At 41.0% G+C, this 18,364-nt stretch overlaps 3 protein-coding genes across 3 annotated transcripts in view; 1 reads left to right on the top strand and 2 right to left on the bottom strand.

Moving 5' to 3' along the window:
* The window catches only part of LOC108579565, a 47,090-nt gene extending 39,261 nt beyond the window's left edge, over positions 1-7,829 (bottom strand). Inside the window, exons 1-2 of the mRNA XM_017943137.1 lie at positions 6,679-7,829; positions 4,295-4,332 (exon numbers count right to left, since the gene is read on the bottom strand). Coding sequence (XP_017798626.1) covers positions 4,295-4,330 — 36 coding nt within the window. The 5' untranslated portion in view covers positions 4,331-4,332; positions 6,679-7,829. The remainder of the gene's footprint in view (positions 1-4,294; positions 4,333-6,678) is intronic.
* Positions 7,830-9,017: 1,188 nt separating this feature from the next.
* Positions 9,018-11,162, top strand: LOC108579495 (poly(A) RNA polymerase, mitochondrial). The gene is made up of 7 exons (XM_017943039.1): positions 9,018-9,041; positions 9,284-9,468; positions 9,576-9,806; positions 9,879-10,091; positions 10,176-10,384; positions 10,453-10,673; positions 10,738-11,162. The coding sequence occupies exons 1-7, from the start codon at positions 9,029-9,031 to the stop codon at positions 11,160-11,162; spliced, it is 1,497 nt and encodes a 498-aa protein (XP_017798528.1). The 5' UTR covers positions 9,018-9,028.
* A 2,516-nt stretch (positions 11,163-13,678) lies between these two features.
* On the bottom strand, positions 13,679-18,364 carry LOC108579673 (RING finger protein 207-like). Its single transcript, XM_017943260.1, has 7 exons — positions 18,147-18,364; positions 17,416-17,564; positions 16,546-17,330; positions 15,731-16,069; positions 15,365-15,647; positions 14,858-15,244; positions 13,679-14,256 (listed from the first exon to the last, which is right to left on the bottom strand). Exons 1-7 carry the CDS (start codon positions 18,362-18,364, stop codon positions 13,679-13,681), a joined length of 2,739 nt encoding a protein of 912 aa, XP_017798749.1.

Genomic DNA, 18,364 nt, shown 5'->3' with positions numbered 1-18,364 from the left:
ACACGCCATCCTTGTTTTCATCGTCAGCGTGAGAAGATGAAATTATCAGGAAAGAATCGTGGAAGATTATAGAAGAAAAGTTGAAAGATGGCGTAAAATATTTGTACGGTGTAACAAACGTTCTCCGAGCGCGTTCAGTTGACGACGGAGAACGAGGCAAGGGCAGTCGAGACACCTTTTACTCCCTCGACACACTTTTATTTTCCAATCCATGCCGATTTAGGTATCGTTAGAACGTGTAGACTCGCACGGCCGCTATATCGAGGATTAGGTGAGCGTGTAATTGTCCGAGCAGTTGATCGGTTGCGTCGTAATGCCGAGCATTACGTCCGCTCTTTTTCTCGCACCTGCACACTCGATGGATACTCGTCTTCGAGACAGATCTCGCGACGTAACCCTGAACTGGTTTCCTTCGAGCATCGTCTACGCGTTAAACGGCGGTGAAACTCTGATGTCATATCCGTCTATAGAGACGGCAATTTATACTTTTCTCGAAGATTTCTACTTGTAATTAACACATCCACTTTGGCGTATCTCGGATCGTTCCTCGTTACAGCGAACAGAACGGCCAGTGAAGTTGGTTCACGATGGAAAGTGAGAGTTGGCGATACGTTTCTCGCATCGAAAACGCGCGCATTAGAGAAATTGTCTAATAAACACCGGCGTCAGCGTTGTTAATGCACACATACGTATAGGTGTGCGCCGATGAAAGTGGTTTAACGAGTCAGCAGCGGCCATTTCGCATACGCTCAACTAAACACACCGACCGTACGTTCTCCGTGGATCGGAGAATCGCGGAGATTTTTAGGAGATTTTGCGAGAATACGTACACCTTGTCGTAAATCATCCTCGTGGTACAATGGAATTTGACATGTTGCAAATTTGTACGCGTGAAACGTGCCGGCAAGGGTGTGCCGTGGAGAACAAGAGCGGAAAACTCGTGTTATGGCGCAGAAGGTTACTCGTCTATGGCGTCTGTTCTGTTGTAGAGTATAAAGCTGTGCAACAACCATATACGGCCGGAATCGCATGCAGAAGCCTCGTTTCAACGACGTCCTCGAGCAAACGTTTCCACTCACGTACACCGTGTTCGATCCAATTATACATAATCGCGAGGATGCTGTGGAAAATGTGTGGCAAAGACGTGGTGTGCATGTCTCGTAAAAACTAGATTCTTCGAGCCCGGAGGATCAGGATCGATGGGTGTTCAGAGGCCAGAATCGTTTCAAGGATGAAAGTTTAAGTAACGATTTACGCAACTTCGAAGCGGTGTTGTTATACACACGACTGGTAATGATAACTTGAACATCTTCCGCAGAGAAGATAATACGCACCTTGCGTCAAGTATTTGCATAGAATCTTGTCTTTTATTTAGTTTCAGCTTTTAATACCTCCAGTCTCTCTACCTCGAAGGTATTTTTATAGTGAAAAGAAAGACGGTAGAATTGTTTGTCTGTGTTATAAAAGTGGCGGAAGCACTGGGAAAAGTAATTGAACGTAATTCTTCTGATTACAGGACGTTACGTCCGATCCTTAGCTTGGACGACAAATAATGGCGGATAATTATCGATAAACGGTACGATCATTTTCTCGAAACATTTTAGCGGATTCTTCGGTCGTAGGCATTAATGAAAACGTTAGAACCGCGTAAGAGGCACGTATCAGCCGGGAGAACCCAATATTTTCGTACATTATCAGGTATCTTAATCGAGAGAGACTCTATCAAGTAGATCAATGGGTAATCGGATCGACGTATAGTCGCGGAACTGGCGTAGGTAGTCGTAAGTATCCTTGAGAACGCCTATCGTTCGATCCTGTTCGCATAACGCCGGTGGTATTAGTCACACTCGCCTTTACGCGATTATTCTATCCGTTTACAGTGATTCTATGACGTCATTCTCCCGCTGTTTCGGCTCCAAGGCATTTCGATCCGAGTCTGTTGTACGTAAGATCCTTTGTTGGACGATAAAAAGGTAAAATTCGCTTCGAAAGTGAGATTCATCTGTTAGTTTCCCGCGAAGGAATCCTTGGTTATCCATTTACGTCAAGCTCGAAGGTAAAAAGCTCGAAAGTCGCCCATGCTGCGTAGGTGTAGCCAGAGATTGCAGACTGTCCGTGAAATTCCGTCTTCTCTACATAAGACACACCTACGCGAGTCCGTGTCGCCCATCGAGGAGACCCGCAAGCTTGACCAAATTCGAAATTTTCCTTCTTTTCTCTTCTTTTTATTAGATTCATTTGAAAGGAAGGCCGTTGACAGCAGAACGTTACGTAAAACGATAGGATTGGAACAGATCGGTGAAAAATCATTTACGCAATGCGTGTTCTAAACTTGGTCGCGTCACTCACGACTTTCTCTCTCGAGTTAAACAAACGTGATTTTCTATTGACCGTTCTCGCGATGATGTTTGCACGCGCATGTCCATATGTAGAAACGCGCAATTGCTCTATCGTTTCCATCGACCTTCTTTCTACCAGCTAATTTGTCTCCTTATCCGATCCTTAATCTATATGATACAATTTCCAATTAATCTCAGCGTTATACGTATACAATGTAATTACATCAGGTGTTGTTAATTACGAAAGGTGAATGAAAGTTAACGAGTTGTACAAATTTGCTGCATCTTATTGACACGATTTTTCCATGCGTCGACCTATCGTTGGAGATATGTATGTATATTCTTCGAGTAAAGCTCATCGGGCAAAAGATGAAGGCTACTTGGATTTTTTATTGAAAAAAATTCAGGTTAAGTGGAAGGAAGTATTATATCGGAGACGGTGACGAAAGTTGGTACGTGTGAACTTCTCTCGTAGGGGAGCGTTTAGCAGCTTACTTCCGGTATCGGTTCTCCTACCGACTTCACAGAGAAACGTCTGTGAAAACGAGCTCCAGGCTCCGCGAGATCCTGCGCCGATATTTGAAAGAACACCGAGTAAAAGTGGGCGTGGCTGTTCCGAACGGATTGTCTTTCCTTCTCGCGTGTGCAGAACACTCTTGTGCAAATATTTGCGGATACTTGGCGACTTTCTGCCACCGAGAGACGATTTTTTCGCCTCTAGACACTTGTGTTCTTCCTTCGCCTGGAATCTTGCCTCCCTTACCATTTTTTTCTTTTTTTTCAATTGATATCTCACGCGAAAAAACGCACACTTGCAAGTGTGTTATTTGCATTCACAGTGCTCGTTCGCTTAGAAATTTTTCGTCCATTCTTCTCGAGTGTGCTCAGCGTTCTGTAAACGTTTACATCTCCTCGAAAGTTTCCACTTTTTTCGTGAGAAACTGCTTTACAATCTTCTTTTCCTTTTTTTCCATTCCTCAAACACGTAAACGTTTATCGAATCGAGAACCTGTTCGGTCTTTTTTATTTTCACATGTCATGTGAGTATGTGCATCCACTTGGAAATTCCAAGTTTCCTGGGTGACGATGGTTTCTACTCGAAACGCTTTCTTCTCTCAAACTTGCAATTTCTACGTTAGTTGTGAGATTTTTACATGGAGAAATGTGCATGCGTTCACTCTCGAAATCAACGAACGTTTCGTCAGAGAGAAAAATGTACGAATTATATTATATCCGAAGGATCTCTTGAAACTCTAACCAGATTACGCGTTGCACAGGCCCCAGATAACAGCCTTCTGAATGGCTTAACGACATGAAATTCGCTACTCTTTGTCGTGAAAATGTCGTTTGCTACAGTTGTCGTAGGAGAAACGAGCAGGCTTCCAAATAATCTCGCACGACGTTCGTTTAGAGAGACAACTCGAGTTACAGGACAGAATTCGTAACGCTTGTTAGATACGGAATAAAAACTGTATCGATGCAATCGTTGGTCAGATACCAATTGGATTCGTTGCTGGAACAATTTTTTATCGTTGCACGAATGCAGGGCAACTTTCTCGAAAAAGAAAAACGTTTGTTTATATCTTTATTCCGAATCGCGTCGTTTCGCTGAACGAATGCTGGTACTAAATGCTTGGCTATTGAAAAATTGCGGAGCATAGGAAAATATTAGAGCCGCCTCGACACAGTTTTCCTGGCAGACGGTTTCGCGGGACGTTGTACCAACAAAGGATTACATAATTTGCCGCATTCCTCGCCAACATACTACGCTCGCCAGCCACGCTTGTTTTTCGTACGACACGATATGAGAGAAAGTATCGTGCACGCGATTCGATCGAAATCGAAACCGAAGGAAAATCGGTGTCCGATTGTTTTTTTAAGGGTGATGTTACAGCGTAGCTGTTGTTGTTGCTGTTAGTTTGAATGAATGAAAAATATTGATTTAACGAACTTACCAATAAAAACGCCAGTACGACCCCCCGCCAGTCCATGGCTAAAATAAAAGAGAAAGTGTTATTAATAACTGGGTCGAACTCCCATGAGTACGATCGACCGTGCAAAACTTCTCTCGCGCGAGAACACTTGCAACGAACACGAAAAATCGCTCGATTATCCTTGCATAGATTTTTTAGTCGACCCCAGTTAAACGTCTCTTCTAATCATATTAACCTACTGAACTTGCATCATCGATCATCTTCTATACACTAATCGAGTCTTAACACTGTATGAAATCGTTCTCCATCCTCGACGAGATGAAACTGTTCGGTCTACAAGATCCTATGGAAAAATCATCGTCAGTTGATGTAACACGACACCATTGAAAGTTTCTACAAGTCACGGACACAAGAAACTCGTCTCTGTTGCGTTGCCGCATTTCGATAGGCGGAACCGAGGGTTGAAATAATCTGCAGGGGGCGCACAACGAAGATTCGATTCGACGTGAAGAGAGAAAAGGTTTTCGAGGTGGTTAGGTTAGGTAGGTAGAGCCCCGTGTCGGGCGGCACGAGAAAGCGACGCGGTGTTTCGCGAAGGTGGCCGAACATAACGCAACGTTCACTTTTTCGAGCAAGAGGAGAGGCCGGTGCACGGAACAGGAACGACCTCGAGCACACTGGACCACCGTGTAGCTTGACCGTGTAGCCCTTCGATGCGCGCCATTTTCACCGCACCACCGTCCATTTGCGTTTTTTTCTCCGATTACACATCGACCTCGCGACAACACGAACCGCAGGATTTTGCACGAGGTTGGTCGATCGACATCCCGCGAGGTTCTGCCACCTTCTTTCCACCTTTTCTCGCCGCGACCAGGAAAGTCAGGCTCGTGCCATGAGCTGTTGCACTTGGGAACCCAGGGCCGTACGATACTCTACCTTTCACTTTCTCTTTCTCGCGCGAAAAGACCATTTTACAATCTTCTGACAATCTTCACGTGACTTGTCTGAGTAAGGTAAATATGTACGGCCATCGAGGCGCCCACACGTCATGGCATACCGAGCGTCCAAGTCACCGGTGACTTCTGTAGTCATCGATACAGACGCGCGTTCGAGCTATTACGAAACCCTGAGATTTATTAGCAAAACAATCACGTTAACTCTAATACAAAAGTAACCGATAAAAGTAATTGCAACATTTAGAAAATAGTTTATCGAACTAAACTGTCTAAAAGTACCAAATGATTCCAGTTGATCAGATCGATAAGACGAATAAGACGAATCTGAGTTGTACGTTCTCGAGTTAATATCGATCGGTTGAACGCGTGAGCGTGGAAGGATCCTTGGCGCCTGCATATTTGGTCACCGGTATACACCACCTACGAGGATGAACACAAGCGTCACGAGCCTTGTACCCGTTTTCACGTAGTTCCGTTGCATAACGCCGTTTCATTAAACCGACTATGAAGTCCACGTTATACCCATTCAGCCGTTGGCTGTTTGCCCCTCCGCTTTTCCGTGCTCGAGAAAGGAAACGGTTGCTTCCACGCTCTGTTCAAACCAGCTGTCAGCCGTTCTCGCGTTCTACCCCTCTCTACCGCACAATTTTTCGAACCTCTGTCCACACCTCCCCCCGGTATTCGTCGTATGGAACGGTATCGAGGTCGAAATCGTAATGCACATTTTCAACGGAATAAGTACGTGACGGTAACGTTTGGAGAATTTAGTACAGGAAAGTTCGGTTGTTAAATATAGCACTAGGCAGTTAATTGAAAGATGCTAGGCTTCCCACAGTTTTAAACGTTGGAATTCATTGCAGATGAATCTGATGGAAGGAATTTATACGAGTAAGTAGTGGGAGATTTTCATTGAAGACAAGGGAGATGACGTTTACTACACGGCGAAATCATTGTGAAATGTTGGTGTTCGCTTTCGACGACCTTGAGAATGGAGAACCATTTAAAACGCGTAAGTACCTTCGCGCAGTCCTAGGTGTTGTTATTTTACATTCGTTTCCACTATAGATTCGCTAATAACTCGTCCCAGGCGCCTCCTGCGCCCTTGAACGTCCGCCAACGTGGTCTTCGTAGTCTTTCCCCGCGACAAGATATTGCGCCATCTTGGTGTCAACGGGATTAAAAACGCGAAACTCGAAGAGACGTTTAACTGGCCCTTATCTTCATATCTTGACGCCACTACCGTCTATCGCGTTTTATCGATCGATCTAATAAGTCATTAGGCAAATGAAGTTGGTTAATCGAGCGAATGTATCGCTTTGCCGTTGATGAACCGATATACATATAGTATCTCTGAATAGAGAACTAACAGAATTGTTAGTCTGCTAGTTAGTTGATCAATCGCGGGTAAAGAATCATTTGGAGAAATAAGTAAGTAGAAAAGAATCTCACCTGTCGAATCGCCGAACTTCCACTGAAAATTATCCAATTCCGAACGCGATATCCGGTCGTTTTTATCCAATCGATAGACAGGCGTTCTTAGAAAATAACGAGTCAATCGTGAAACGACGATAAAGAACGAAGAGATGAAAAGTCAAAGGTACGAAGGAAGATCGCTATTTCAAGAGACACCGTGTTTCCTTGGAATCACCAGTTCGATCTACCTCGTGGATCCGGCTCGTTCATCATCAACACTTCCGGTAGCACACGAGACTCGTCGTACAGCGTCGGAAACGCGTTCTCGCCGGCCATAAAGTCCATCTCACGCACGTCGACATCCCCAAATCGTGGGTGATCTCTCGATGACGATTCTTCTCGATCATTTACAAGACTCGAGGTCTCTTCGAATATACACCTGTAGTTTTACGTTAAAGAATAATCGATCATCGTTACTTTGAAAACGCGTAACGCCTCCCTTTTATCGTCGATTCTAAACTCTATTCTCTCAAGTTGATCTTATCATTCGGATATGTTTAATATAACTTTCAGTCTCGCAAACTTCTTCTTCTTTTTTTTTCGCTTCTTCTCGTTTTTCTTTCTTTTTTTCTTTTTTCTTTATTATAAGATCGATCGGCACGGTGATGTTCTCCAGAATGGATCGACCTCCCCCGAGAATCTTGCCATACCTCGCGAGGCAAATTCTTTTCACGCGTTTTATTATTTTTGCCACTGCACCACACACCTGCCGGCACGGCGGTTCGTTCGTTCGTTGCTCTGGAAAGAAGCAGTCGAGCATGCAAGGAGCCGAGGAATAGTGAAATCCGTTGCGATCGACGCGAGGCTCGAGACTGCACTGCTCTTCGTTCTCTGTTCACGGTCCCTCTTACCTCTGCGTGTTCCCCTCGCGACAGAGCAAGAGTGAACCGTGTGTGCACAGGTGAGAGAGGGAGAGCCAGAGAGAGAGAGAGAGAGGGATCGCGAGGATACGTCCTGTGTGTTAGAGGGACGAGGACGGGTGAATTTTGCGCTGGGAGAAAAACGAACGTGAAAAGGCATAAATCTCAGGTTAAACGGAAGGAAGAAAGAAAGAAACGAAATTTTCTGAATAGCGGTGGATAAAAAGAAACGTGAAGAAAGGACGTATCGGTAGATCGAAGAGTGACGAGAGGAACAGAGAGAAAGAACTGGTAATGATCTAGAGAATATTTGAACGATTGACCGACAGAGTGCGACACAGGAGTGTTCGTCTTTGTCTATAGATCCTGGAGCGAGAGATCGATCGTTCTCGGAACGAAATTTCGATGTTGGAATATTATTTCATATTACTCTTCTATCGTTTCATTCCAAGTGTCTTTGTTATTAGATTGCTGTTTCACTTGTAATATATCGAAAGAATGATATTTTATTCTATCCTTGTATAAAGATTGAGAAGGAAAGATGGAATGATTTTCGAGTAATTTTGTTTGATTTCTAATGCTTGTTGAAATTTGAAATATATTTAGTAGGATCGTTTGGCCTTGATGCATCTTAAAGCCATTACTATCGAGGTAAGATGCTCGCGAAAAAGAGGTAGAAGGAATGGAGCGAAGAAAGAAAATGCCTGCGGATATTGAGAGAAAAAGGATAGACTGTGCTTACGTCATCGCTCGGATTAGATGTTGTTCTATACTTCTCTCGGGAGATGTAGAAGAACTTGACAACTTTTCTCGATTAACTCAAGCGATGTGGTATTCGATAACGCTAATTTTTTTTCTATTATTAAATTGTTGATAAATTTTCACCGGATATCTTGTTTTGTCGAAGATGAAATTCCAGTATTTATTTTCTGACTGAACAAAATTCAAGGCAGTGTTTAATACCTACAGAGATAAACTAGAAATTAATCGAAAGATTGCATTGGTATAATTGTGTTGCATAAAATCACATTTGCATTTGTAATTCAAATGGATCTTGTTACGTGTTAAATTAATTTTTTTAAATCATGGATAAACTTCTGCGCCTCGAACGTGGTTAAAATATCATTAGTTGATACTATATTGTAGTTTGGCTAAAGTATATTAAATTAATTTACATCTAACGTTTGATTAATTACTTTTCAACCTTAAATAATTTGATCTATTGGAAAATGAATTCTCGTGCACGTATGTGATAAATTTAGCTGCGTATGGTAAGTTACCGGTTACGCACACGACGAGCATACATGTTTAACGCAAAAGTAAATTATTTAAACATGGCGCTCGTGCATCGTGTAAATCTAAACTTTAATACCCTTTTAGGAACGCATTACTGTAAATGTATAATAAACATAAAAAGATTGATAGCAGCGACCAGTTACAAGGCACAGCTAAATGGTAATTGTCGTATGACTTCAAAAGGTTCGTTTGAAATAGTGTTTTTATTACTATAACCTCAAACAGAATTATACTTTCTTCTATTTTATTTTCAAATGTATTTTTAGTCTTTCTAATTTATTCTATTTCAATATTTCTTTTCATATAATTCCTTCTAATTGCACAAATTGGTTTTTCTAAGTTAAACGATAGTGTTTGATGTAGATATTGATCAATCAAAATTCAAGTAACAAAATGTAAAATAAAGTGTGAAATATATATTATAGATAAAAAAGAAACATCAAAGAAACAACATAAATCATTTAAAGAGATGCTTATGTTCAGACAGACTCAAGCACGAAAAAGTATTTTGGTGAAAATACCATCACTTAGCAGTGCTTTTAATGTTAAAATGACTTGCTCGTATTATGGCAATGTTGTAAATACAGTTTCTTATGCTTCAAAAGATATGGTAAGTTATTTTCTGTAATATATAATATCTCTGTTTGAAAATTATAATATAATATTTGTGGGTTCAAGTTTAAAATAGTTGTAAACGTGTTATAATATTGTTTGTAGGCTTTTCTATTAGTGGAATATAGCACAGAAAATGAAATAATAAAGCTTAAAGAAACAATCAGGTATCAAAGTAGAGAATATCTTTGTGCAGTTACACCGTTATACTCGTATAAAGATCTACCACAGACAGTTAAACTTAGAGGAGGACAGTTGCAAAAAAGCTATGCATGTAGTGCCTTTGTAGCACCCACGGAAAAAGAGATGGTGAAAAAGCTAGAAGAAACAAACTCTGTAATGTATTAACATACTACTGAAAGTAGAGTCTTAATACAATAATAATAAGAAAATGTTTTAATGTTTTAGATATCGGAACAAATGATTTTATTGTACAATGTATTGAAACTTCCAGATTTCAATATAAGACTGAGATTTTATACTGCCGAGCAGATATCGTTTTATTTGTCTAGATTATTTACAAATATATCTGTTTTACCATTTGGGTCCTCCGTTAATGGTTTCGGTCAACTCGGATGTGATCTTGATTTATTATGTCAAATTGATCGAGTAAAACAATCGGTAAGTGCAAATCAGTATGCACATATTTATATTATACATGTCTACTTTTATAAAAACTAATTTTAGTGAATTCCTTTTTTTCAGAAGTCGGATTCACTTAGTTTTCTAACGCAAACACTTTCCCTTAATGAGAAAAATGAAAAAAAAGTATTCTTAGAAACAATAGGTACATTAATGAAAGTATTTGTTCCTGGTGTGACAAATATGAGAAAGATTCTAGAAGCTCGTGTTCCTATAATTAAGTTTTTTAACACGTATACAAACATGCAATGTGATCTTAGTAGCAGTAATGTGTACGTAATAAAAGTATTTGTTACCCTTTTATCTCGACCTACAATTGCTTTTAAAACTATTTGTACAGGTTAGCATCGATCATGTCTCAATTGTTATACACATATGCAGAATTCGATTGGTGTGTTAAACCACTTGTTTGCACTATCCGTAACTGGGCAAGAAATAGGTCCTTAACGAAAGACGAGCCAGGACAATGGATAACAAATTTTTCCCTTACTCTATTAATAATATTCTACTTACAAACAAAATACATAGTGCCATGTTTAGGTACACTACAGGACGTTGCACGTAAGCACGAAGATTGAAAAGCTTCTTTACAAGTTTACTATATTAAACATACTTTTGATTTTAGGACACAACACAAGCAAACTGCAGGCTGTTAACCAGCAGCCCAAAAATGAAATTTTGTATCAGCTTTTATATGGTTTCTTCGAGTATTATAGTATTTTCGATTTTAAAACGCAAGCAATTTGCATTCAAGAAGGATGTCCAAGACAGAAAAAAAGTTATGCGCCACTTTATATTTACAATCCATTGGAATCAACATTAAACGTTAGCAGAAACGTTACAACAATACAATTGACGCAGTTAATAGATAATTTTCGAAATGGATTGCACATAATGTTAAGTGTAAAGGAAGAGGATATTCTTATGTGTCTACTTAATCTAAAAAAAACCCCAGAGATGTGTAACAATACTCCAAGCATACAAATTTCTCAAAAAGAAAGTCTTAATCAGGAAATGTTTACAGAACAAAGAAATGCTAATATTTTATAATATTTACAATTAAATAATAATACCAACGTGTCATTGTAAATTCATTTATTTGCAATTCAATTCTCTAGAGTTCATCTGACTTGTAAATATAGTTTTACTTATAAATTTCGGTGCAACGGAGGACAAGCGGTTTTATTACAGAAGAATATATTTATCGCAAAAATGATAAAAATCCAAGTAATCTAAATTTGATTGATGTTTTAGTTGAATACAAACTGTACATTATATACTTTATTCACGCAAAACTAGCAATATAATTATAATTAATCAGAGTAAATATTAATATCAGAGTAGGTATATTATATGTAAGTACTTCTATCTTTGGGTGCATTTGATGATAGTATTAGAAGAATTTTATATCTTTATAATTTATCGACACTTTCCAATATTCTTGAACACATTTTTCTTGGGTATTATTAAAATTTCAGAAATGTAAAATATGCCAGCGTAACAATAGTGCGAAATAAATTGTGTAAAATAAAATATACACTGATAATATAATACATAATATGGATAGGAAAGGAGAGACAACAGAACCATTTTCTTACTTTGTAACTTGTATATTTCTCTATTATCAGAAATTCGACATTTCTCATATATAATTAATCGTGTACATTTGCTATAATTGTAACGTTCTCGTGATCCATATGAAGATCATGATCCTTTTGAATCCTTTAACGATCGTGTTAACTTTCACGAGGAACCTTCGTTTTACTGTATGGTAGAAGCTGTATACTTCTCGTAATCTACGAGATATTGGATAAACATTTGTGTGTGTGTGTGTGTGTGCGTGTGTGTGTGTGTGCGTGCGCGTGTGTGTAATTGTAAAAAGATTTATCGCGACTATACACCCATAAAAAGTGGTGCATCACTGCGAACGATGGATCCTCGTGGGCTCTTGGCAATTACGAGTACACTTGTGATTAGCCTATTCTTTCTCGTCAGCACAAAAGCAGTGTCGTTTTCGATTCACCATGTACAATCGAATTTAAATTCCTCCTTTTTACGGTAGTATTACATTGTATAAAGTACCTTTGAATTTTTTACATATAAATTCTAATTTTCACGAATTAATTTCGAGTAATTCAATTTACGAAATTAATTCCTCCTAGTCCAAATTCTGAATTCAAGTTTAAAAAGAAAACGCACGATTTGAGCAGCATGGAAAATTCTTTCCTTCCTCTCCTTTCTTCTTCTTCTTCTTCTTCTTCTTCTTCTTCTTCATCTTCTTCTCCTTATTCTTCTTCATCTTCTCCCTATTCTTCTTCATCTTCTCCTTATTCTTCTTCCTCATCTTCTTCTTCTTCTTCTTCATCATCTTCTTCTTCTTCTTCTTCTTCTTCTTCTTCTTCTTCATCTTCTTCTTCATCTTCTTCTTCTTCGTCTCTTTGTAATAATTATAATGTAATCCTAACTCTCCGTACATAATTTTATCGTCATGTCCCTCTAATCCTATAATTCGAGCCTTTGAGTACATCGATCACCCTTTTAGGGATTTGCATCAACAATAACACTATCCCAACGTGATCATTCGCTTTCCTTTTTATGTATGTATACATATATATAGTATGTATACTTTATTTCTTTACGTATTATTTCACTATTGGCAGCGATATTGTGACCTTCGGCGCTTCAAAGTGCAATCAAAACGCTGTTCAATAAAAAATCGAGAATTGCTCTACGTTGAAGGCTGGTTGACCCTGAAACAACTTTGACTAGACATACATTGGAGTAGAAATCACTCGACCAATCATATATAAAACGTTGAAAACACTTCTTTGGTCCAAACCTGAGAAATAAAAGACTCGAAAAAGGTGTTCTCACGATGTATACGTACGCGAAAAAGTAAAAAGATGCACTTGTCGAAGGTGCTTTCTCATCGTCAATGGCAGTTTCCTTTTTTTTTTTCTTTCTTTTTTTCGACGACAAAACGAGAAGCCCTATAATTCGTACCATTATCTCCGTCTCTCGTTTATATTATACACACCACACGAAATGCCCTTCTTTATTTTTATTTTATATTTTTTTTTTCTTTTTATTTTCTCCATTATCATAATACCGCTAATAAAACGTTGGGAAAATACTCGGGAAAAAATTCTCGTAGTACCATTTCGCGCAACAATAGATTCTCCCTACCAAATAACAATGTGCTCTATCGATCGAAAAAAGTACAGTCCTTCGTTAATACTTTCCCCGATTTATGCTAGGCATTATTCTGGAGGGTATTCTCGATTGCCTCCCCGGATAGGCAAACGCATCCAAATCTACGCTTAAATTCTCTATATTGAATACCTTTTTAATTTCGATTATTCCGTTTCGTCTCTACTTAAACATCTACGTATCCGCTCTTTTGACTATCCGGGCTGATGGGATACCTCATTGAAGAAAAAAAAACCTTCACCGTGGCTCTCTCTCTCTCTCTCTCTCTCTCTCTCTCTCTCTCTCTCTCTCTCTCTCTCTCTCTGTCTTGCCAACGATCCTCTCTCTCTCCCTCTCTCTCTCTCTCTCTTTCTCTCTTAATTCGTCTTGCTCTTCCGGTGATGGCGATGATGATGCATATGATGATGGCGTAGATGTGACCTGGTCTCCTGGACAGCTGCCACCAACGTTCTCACCGTTTCCTCGTGTCCCTCGAAACTGTCCGTTTTCTTCAGCTGGCTCAAGGACGAAGCTCCACCCTCGCTGGTTGTTACGCTGCGTTTGCTCTTTGGCCGCGGGAACGTTTCCCAGGAACGCTGCTTCTGTACCAGAGACGACGACTTCGGTGTAGGCCCGATCAAAAGAACCAGTGTTTTCCTCGGATCCTGCGCGGATTGACCTACCGTCCCGTCAGCAATGCTGGAACGTCTGCTACCGGAACCGGTGGTGCTCAAGCTGTCGCAGCTCGCTCGTCGACGTCTCCTCACCTCCGCCGAGGCCTTCTCGTCTGCGTAGAACACGTCCTCCGAGTCACTCGCTGGATAAACCTTAGTTCCTTTGCTAGATGAGATTGGCTGTTCGTCAGGAACCGCGTGCACCTGAGCTTGGACACGTTTCTTTGCCTCCCCCATGCTGGACGCCTCTGAGATTCGAAGATACTCTCCTTCTTCACCTGCTATAAGAACGATTCAGATGAACGAGAGGGGGCAGGGTGGTGAAATGAGATGCAACTGAGATTCTAGGTGTGTTCGAGAGATGATTGTCTGATGAAAGATGACGAGATGTGGCTGGAGTATCGCGTGTGTGAATAGCGTTATTAGTACGGGAGATAATTAGACGTTATATTCGATTGTTGCTTTAATTACAATTTATCACCGTGGAAAGAATATATATATATATATACCTACTCGTGGCGTGTTACAACCACGAGACTGAACAGAAGAAGCGTCCTATTAAATCCATTACAATGTTTCAAGTACGATGTACACAACACTTGTATCGTAATGAGCCATTCATTGACTTACACCTTAGTTTAATTGGCCTCGACCGCACTCTCATGAATCGCGAATTGGGCGCGATAGTACAACAATTCTCGTCTGTATTCATCAGGCTTTTATTTACATCCATTTATAAACTCTCTATCTACATAGTGTTCAAAAAGCGTCATCATCATCATCATCATCATCATCATCATCATCATCATCATCATCATCATTATTGTCACTTTCACTAACGATATTGATTCGAGCATACGATCCTCACGGATTTGTTCTTACCAGCCGTGTGCGACTGTGGCTGCTGGGAATCCGTGCATCGTTCCGGCTGATCGAGTCCTTCCGCAGAATTGTCTCCGCTGCCGCCCTTCAGAGACCGATACAAAGAACGCACTTTACTGGCGGACGAATGACCAGGAGGTGTCTTAGGCTTCGTGCCATCCGGAGATTTCCTAGGTCGTCGACTTTGGCTACGATCACGACTCTCCTCTCTGCCTGGTGACTTTTTACGATCCTCTTTACTCCTGGCCTTGTCGATCAGCTGACTGAGCACTCCTCTCTTCGAATCTGAAGATTTCGCGGTCCCATAAACCATGATGTTTCCACTGGAGTCCAAAACCGCACCAACCCCGGAAGGAGTTTGACAACGTGTTGGTATCTCTTTTGATTCTAAATTAAAAGAAGCGAAACAAGAGCAGGATATACTTCATCTTCCGAATAAATGATAAAATTATTGATTTTAGGAAGAGAAGCACCGATTTACTCTGGATCAAGATCGAAGATAATCACCTTTCATATAAAGAGCATTATCAGCACTGGTGGCACTGGCACGCGAATGCCGATGATCCTTAGTGGGTGCTTGGGTTTGCGGTTGCTGTGTTTCCTGCAGCTGCAATTGTGCCAAGTGATTCAGTAACATTTGTACATGCTGATTACTAGCGGCATCGGAGGCTGCGATGCTCACTTCTCCGGCAGTGACTTTGCTCCCGAAAGATTTGATGAACGGTTCCAGTTGTTGAGCAAGACTGAGCAGTTGTTTTACCTGACTTCTTAGCGATAAAATGTCGTTCATCTGAATACGAGCGTGAAAATCATCGAACGAATGAATTATCATTGAAGAAAAGGACGATGTTTTATTCGACAGAAAGGAAATACCTGGGAATGAAATATTTCTTTCTCCACGTGAATTCTACACAATTGTTCGTCCCAGAGGCCTTCGAACACGTTTCTAAGTCGCTCCAGTTCCATCTGATGATATTCCAATTGCTGTTCCAGCACCCTGCAATCCCTGGCTACGTGTTCGTAACGCGTGCCCAACGGAGGAGTGTTTGCTTTTCTCAGGAGAGCCACGTCGCGATGCAACTCCCCTAAACGCTCCTTCACCGTGTGCAATTGTTGATTCAATTCCTTCAGCTGAGTATCAAAAGTTCGGCAGTGATTGGAGAACGGTCCACCGTCGCTCTTGGTTGGAATCCTCGGTGCAACCTTGCTACTCTGTTTCGGAAAATAGAGATTTCACACGTAAATCCTACGATCGGTATCTCTGTCTCACACGATCAGACGTATATATACATATGTATATGCAGATGTATAGTATATATACTGGTCTGAGTAAAGACTGTCTGATACTGACTACGACACATCATCGCCTAAGATACTAACAGGAAACAAAACGTGTATTTTTTTTTTTTTTTTGTATTTTCTCTGTTTTGCCGAGAAATAACAGTCAATTATTCGCTACTAGAGGTAGAGTGACTGAGTAATCTCTAAAGTCTGTCTACTTAACTACCACCATTACGAATTAAAGTACAAGCCACATCATATAATATATCGAGTAAAATCCTGTAAACAAAAAATACTTACACAGAAGTGTGCGCGAGAAATGCAATGAAAAAGAAACTTGTAATATGAACGTAAAGACGGACATTCGTAAATCGAGAAGTTGAGCCAGGCTAAATGCATCTAGGTACCTGAATCACTGGCGGATCCGGCTGACTCATCGGGTGAGTTTGATCGTACAACGATTCTTTCGGGGTCTGCACCTGACCTACGTATGGCTGCAACGCTCGAGCAAAATCGTTCTTGTAATTGGTCTTGAGGTGTGCCGTGACCAAAGGCGGCCTTGAAGGATGTCCTAATTGAGCCACTCGACCCAGTCGTTCCAACATTGGATGGGCCAACTCGAGGAATTGGTACTTGGTAGCGCCGCTGGTGAACGCTGTGCAGAGCATCAGATGCATTTGCAAAATGGGAAGAGCGCTACTCAGAGAGAGCAGCTGGCTACGGACCATCCTTTCCTTCATTTCAAATTGTCTCTGCAATTCTGTCAGAACATTTCCATGGGTCTTCGTTATCGCCTCCTGCATTCCCTGACAGAAAGAATTCAACGCCCTTTTCTCCGATTCCAGACTGTGTCGCAGCTCGTCCAGTTGTGATTTTAAAGCTAGTACCCCATCTCTGACGCCAGCTTGAAGCTCACAAATGGAATTGACGGCTCGTTCCATCTTCTTCGACGCCTGCTGCCAGGCACTCTCGATGTCCACGCAATGGATTCTCGCGTCTTGGGGTGTGTCGCGAAAACATGTGGCGCAGAGCATGCACTTGGCACTTTGGCTGAACATTATATAATGTTCTCCGTGCGTGGGACAACGACGTTGAGTATCTTTGGCGCATTTGCTCATGTGCAGCACCTCGTGCGTGGAAAACATTTTCGCGCGGTGAGTGTGCTCCCTGCAGTGTGTACACAACGCTTGTCCTGTGTTCCCAGAAGGTTTCAGGTTTTAGTCTAGTTGGTGCTGATTCTTTTAAAGATACATATACTATAGTTGAATGCTACATACCACATGTTGTACAAAAGAACATAGTAGACTTGTCACGCTTATCACAGTTGGCACATGGTGGATTCTCAGAGTTTGCCAACTCGACTAGTTGACGTATCAGCTGATCAGGTGGTGGTAGTTGTGCTCCATCCTTTATCTGTGTCTGTTGCCTATGCACAGTAACGCATATTATATTTATGGAAACACAGGGTAGTTGAAAGTGTAGTATATTTAACAGATGCAAGAAACACTTTGAGCTTCGCGAAAGAATATCATAATAAAGTATATGAAAATATGTTTCAGACAGAAGAAGCGACACACAAATAGAAGAATAGTAAAATCACAGTTCAAAGGTGAAAATGAGAAGAATAACTCTGCATACTGCTTCTTCATTCCAGTCTCAATAACATCAAGCTAAAACTATCATGTGCACAGACTTTATTGTACAACTATAAGATGATTGCAGGTTGTATGGTCGCACACTACACAGATACAACATAAACCACAGAATGCCTTGTATTCTTGTACTCAGAACTATCAGAACAGAAGTGTGCGAAGAGAAAGGTGATCGTATAGAAAAAACTGACCAAACTTTCATAGATTTTCTCATCGTACTTGGAAATAAGTTGGCACAGACACTTAAAACTATCGAAAGATACTTTGTAACATGCAGTTAGTAACCGAACCTAACCCAGACCTGGGATCACCACCCACCCTAAGGATGCCATGCAATAACAGTCGTTGCTATCTACCCGCAGTTTGGACAGGAGAGCTTTCCCTCTAGATGAGGGCCACGAATGCAGCGGGCACAAAAGGTGTGAAAGCAGGATAGAAGACAAGGCTCGTTGTAATAGTCGTGACAGATGCCGCAGATCAGTGGATTCCTAGGCCCGCCACCGGTTACACCTGTCGTACCATCGTTTTCGCCGACGCCGATACCATCGACCGCCGACACCGCCGAACTCGCCAT

Source organism: Habropoda laboriosa, unplaced genomic scaffold (genome assembly GCF_001263275.1).
Source record: "Habropoda laboriosa isolate 0110345459 unplaced genomic scaffold, ASM126327v1 scaffold33, whole genome shotgun sequence".
NCBI classification, from domain to species: Eukaryota; Metazoa; Arthropoda; class Insecta; order Hymenoptera; family Apidae; genus Habropoda; species Habropoda laboriosa.
The sequence above is the reverse complement of the archived record's forward strand: the minus strand, read 5'-3'. Positions and strand labels throughout refer to the sequence as shown.

What these genes read in the sequence shown, in the direction of transcription:
- LOC108579495 (XM_017943039.1), top strand. An exon ending in AGCTAGAAGAAACAAACTCT is followed by an intron (nt 9,807 to 9,878) that starts GTAATGTATTAA and finishes TTAATGTTTTAG; the next exon opens with ATATCGGAACAAATGATTTT. An exon ending in TACACTACAGGACGTTGCAC is followed by an intron (nt 10,674 to 10,737) that starts GTAAGCACGAAG and finishes TTTTGATTTTAG; the next exon opens with GACACAACACAAGCAAACTG.
- LOC108579673 (XM_017943260.1), bottom strand. Translation starts at nt 18,364, where the DNA reads ATGGCGAGTTCGGCGGTGTCGGCGGTCGATGGTATCGGCGTCGGCGAA. An exon ending in AAGAAATATTTCATTCCCAG is followed by an intron (nt 15,648 to 15,730) that starts GTATTTCCTTTC and finishes GCTCGTATTCAG; the next exon opens with ATGAACGACATTTTATCGCT. An exon ending in TAATGCTCTTTATATGAAAG is followed by an intron (nt 15,245 to 15,364) that starts GTGATTATCTTC and finishes CTTTTAATTTAG; the next exon opens with AATCAAAAGAGATACCAACA.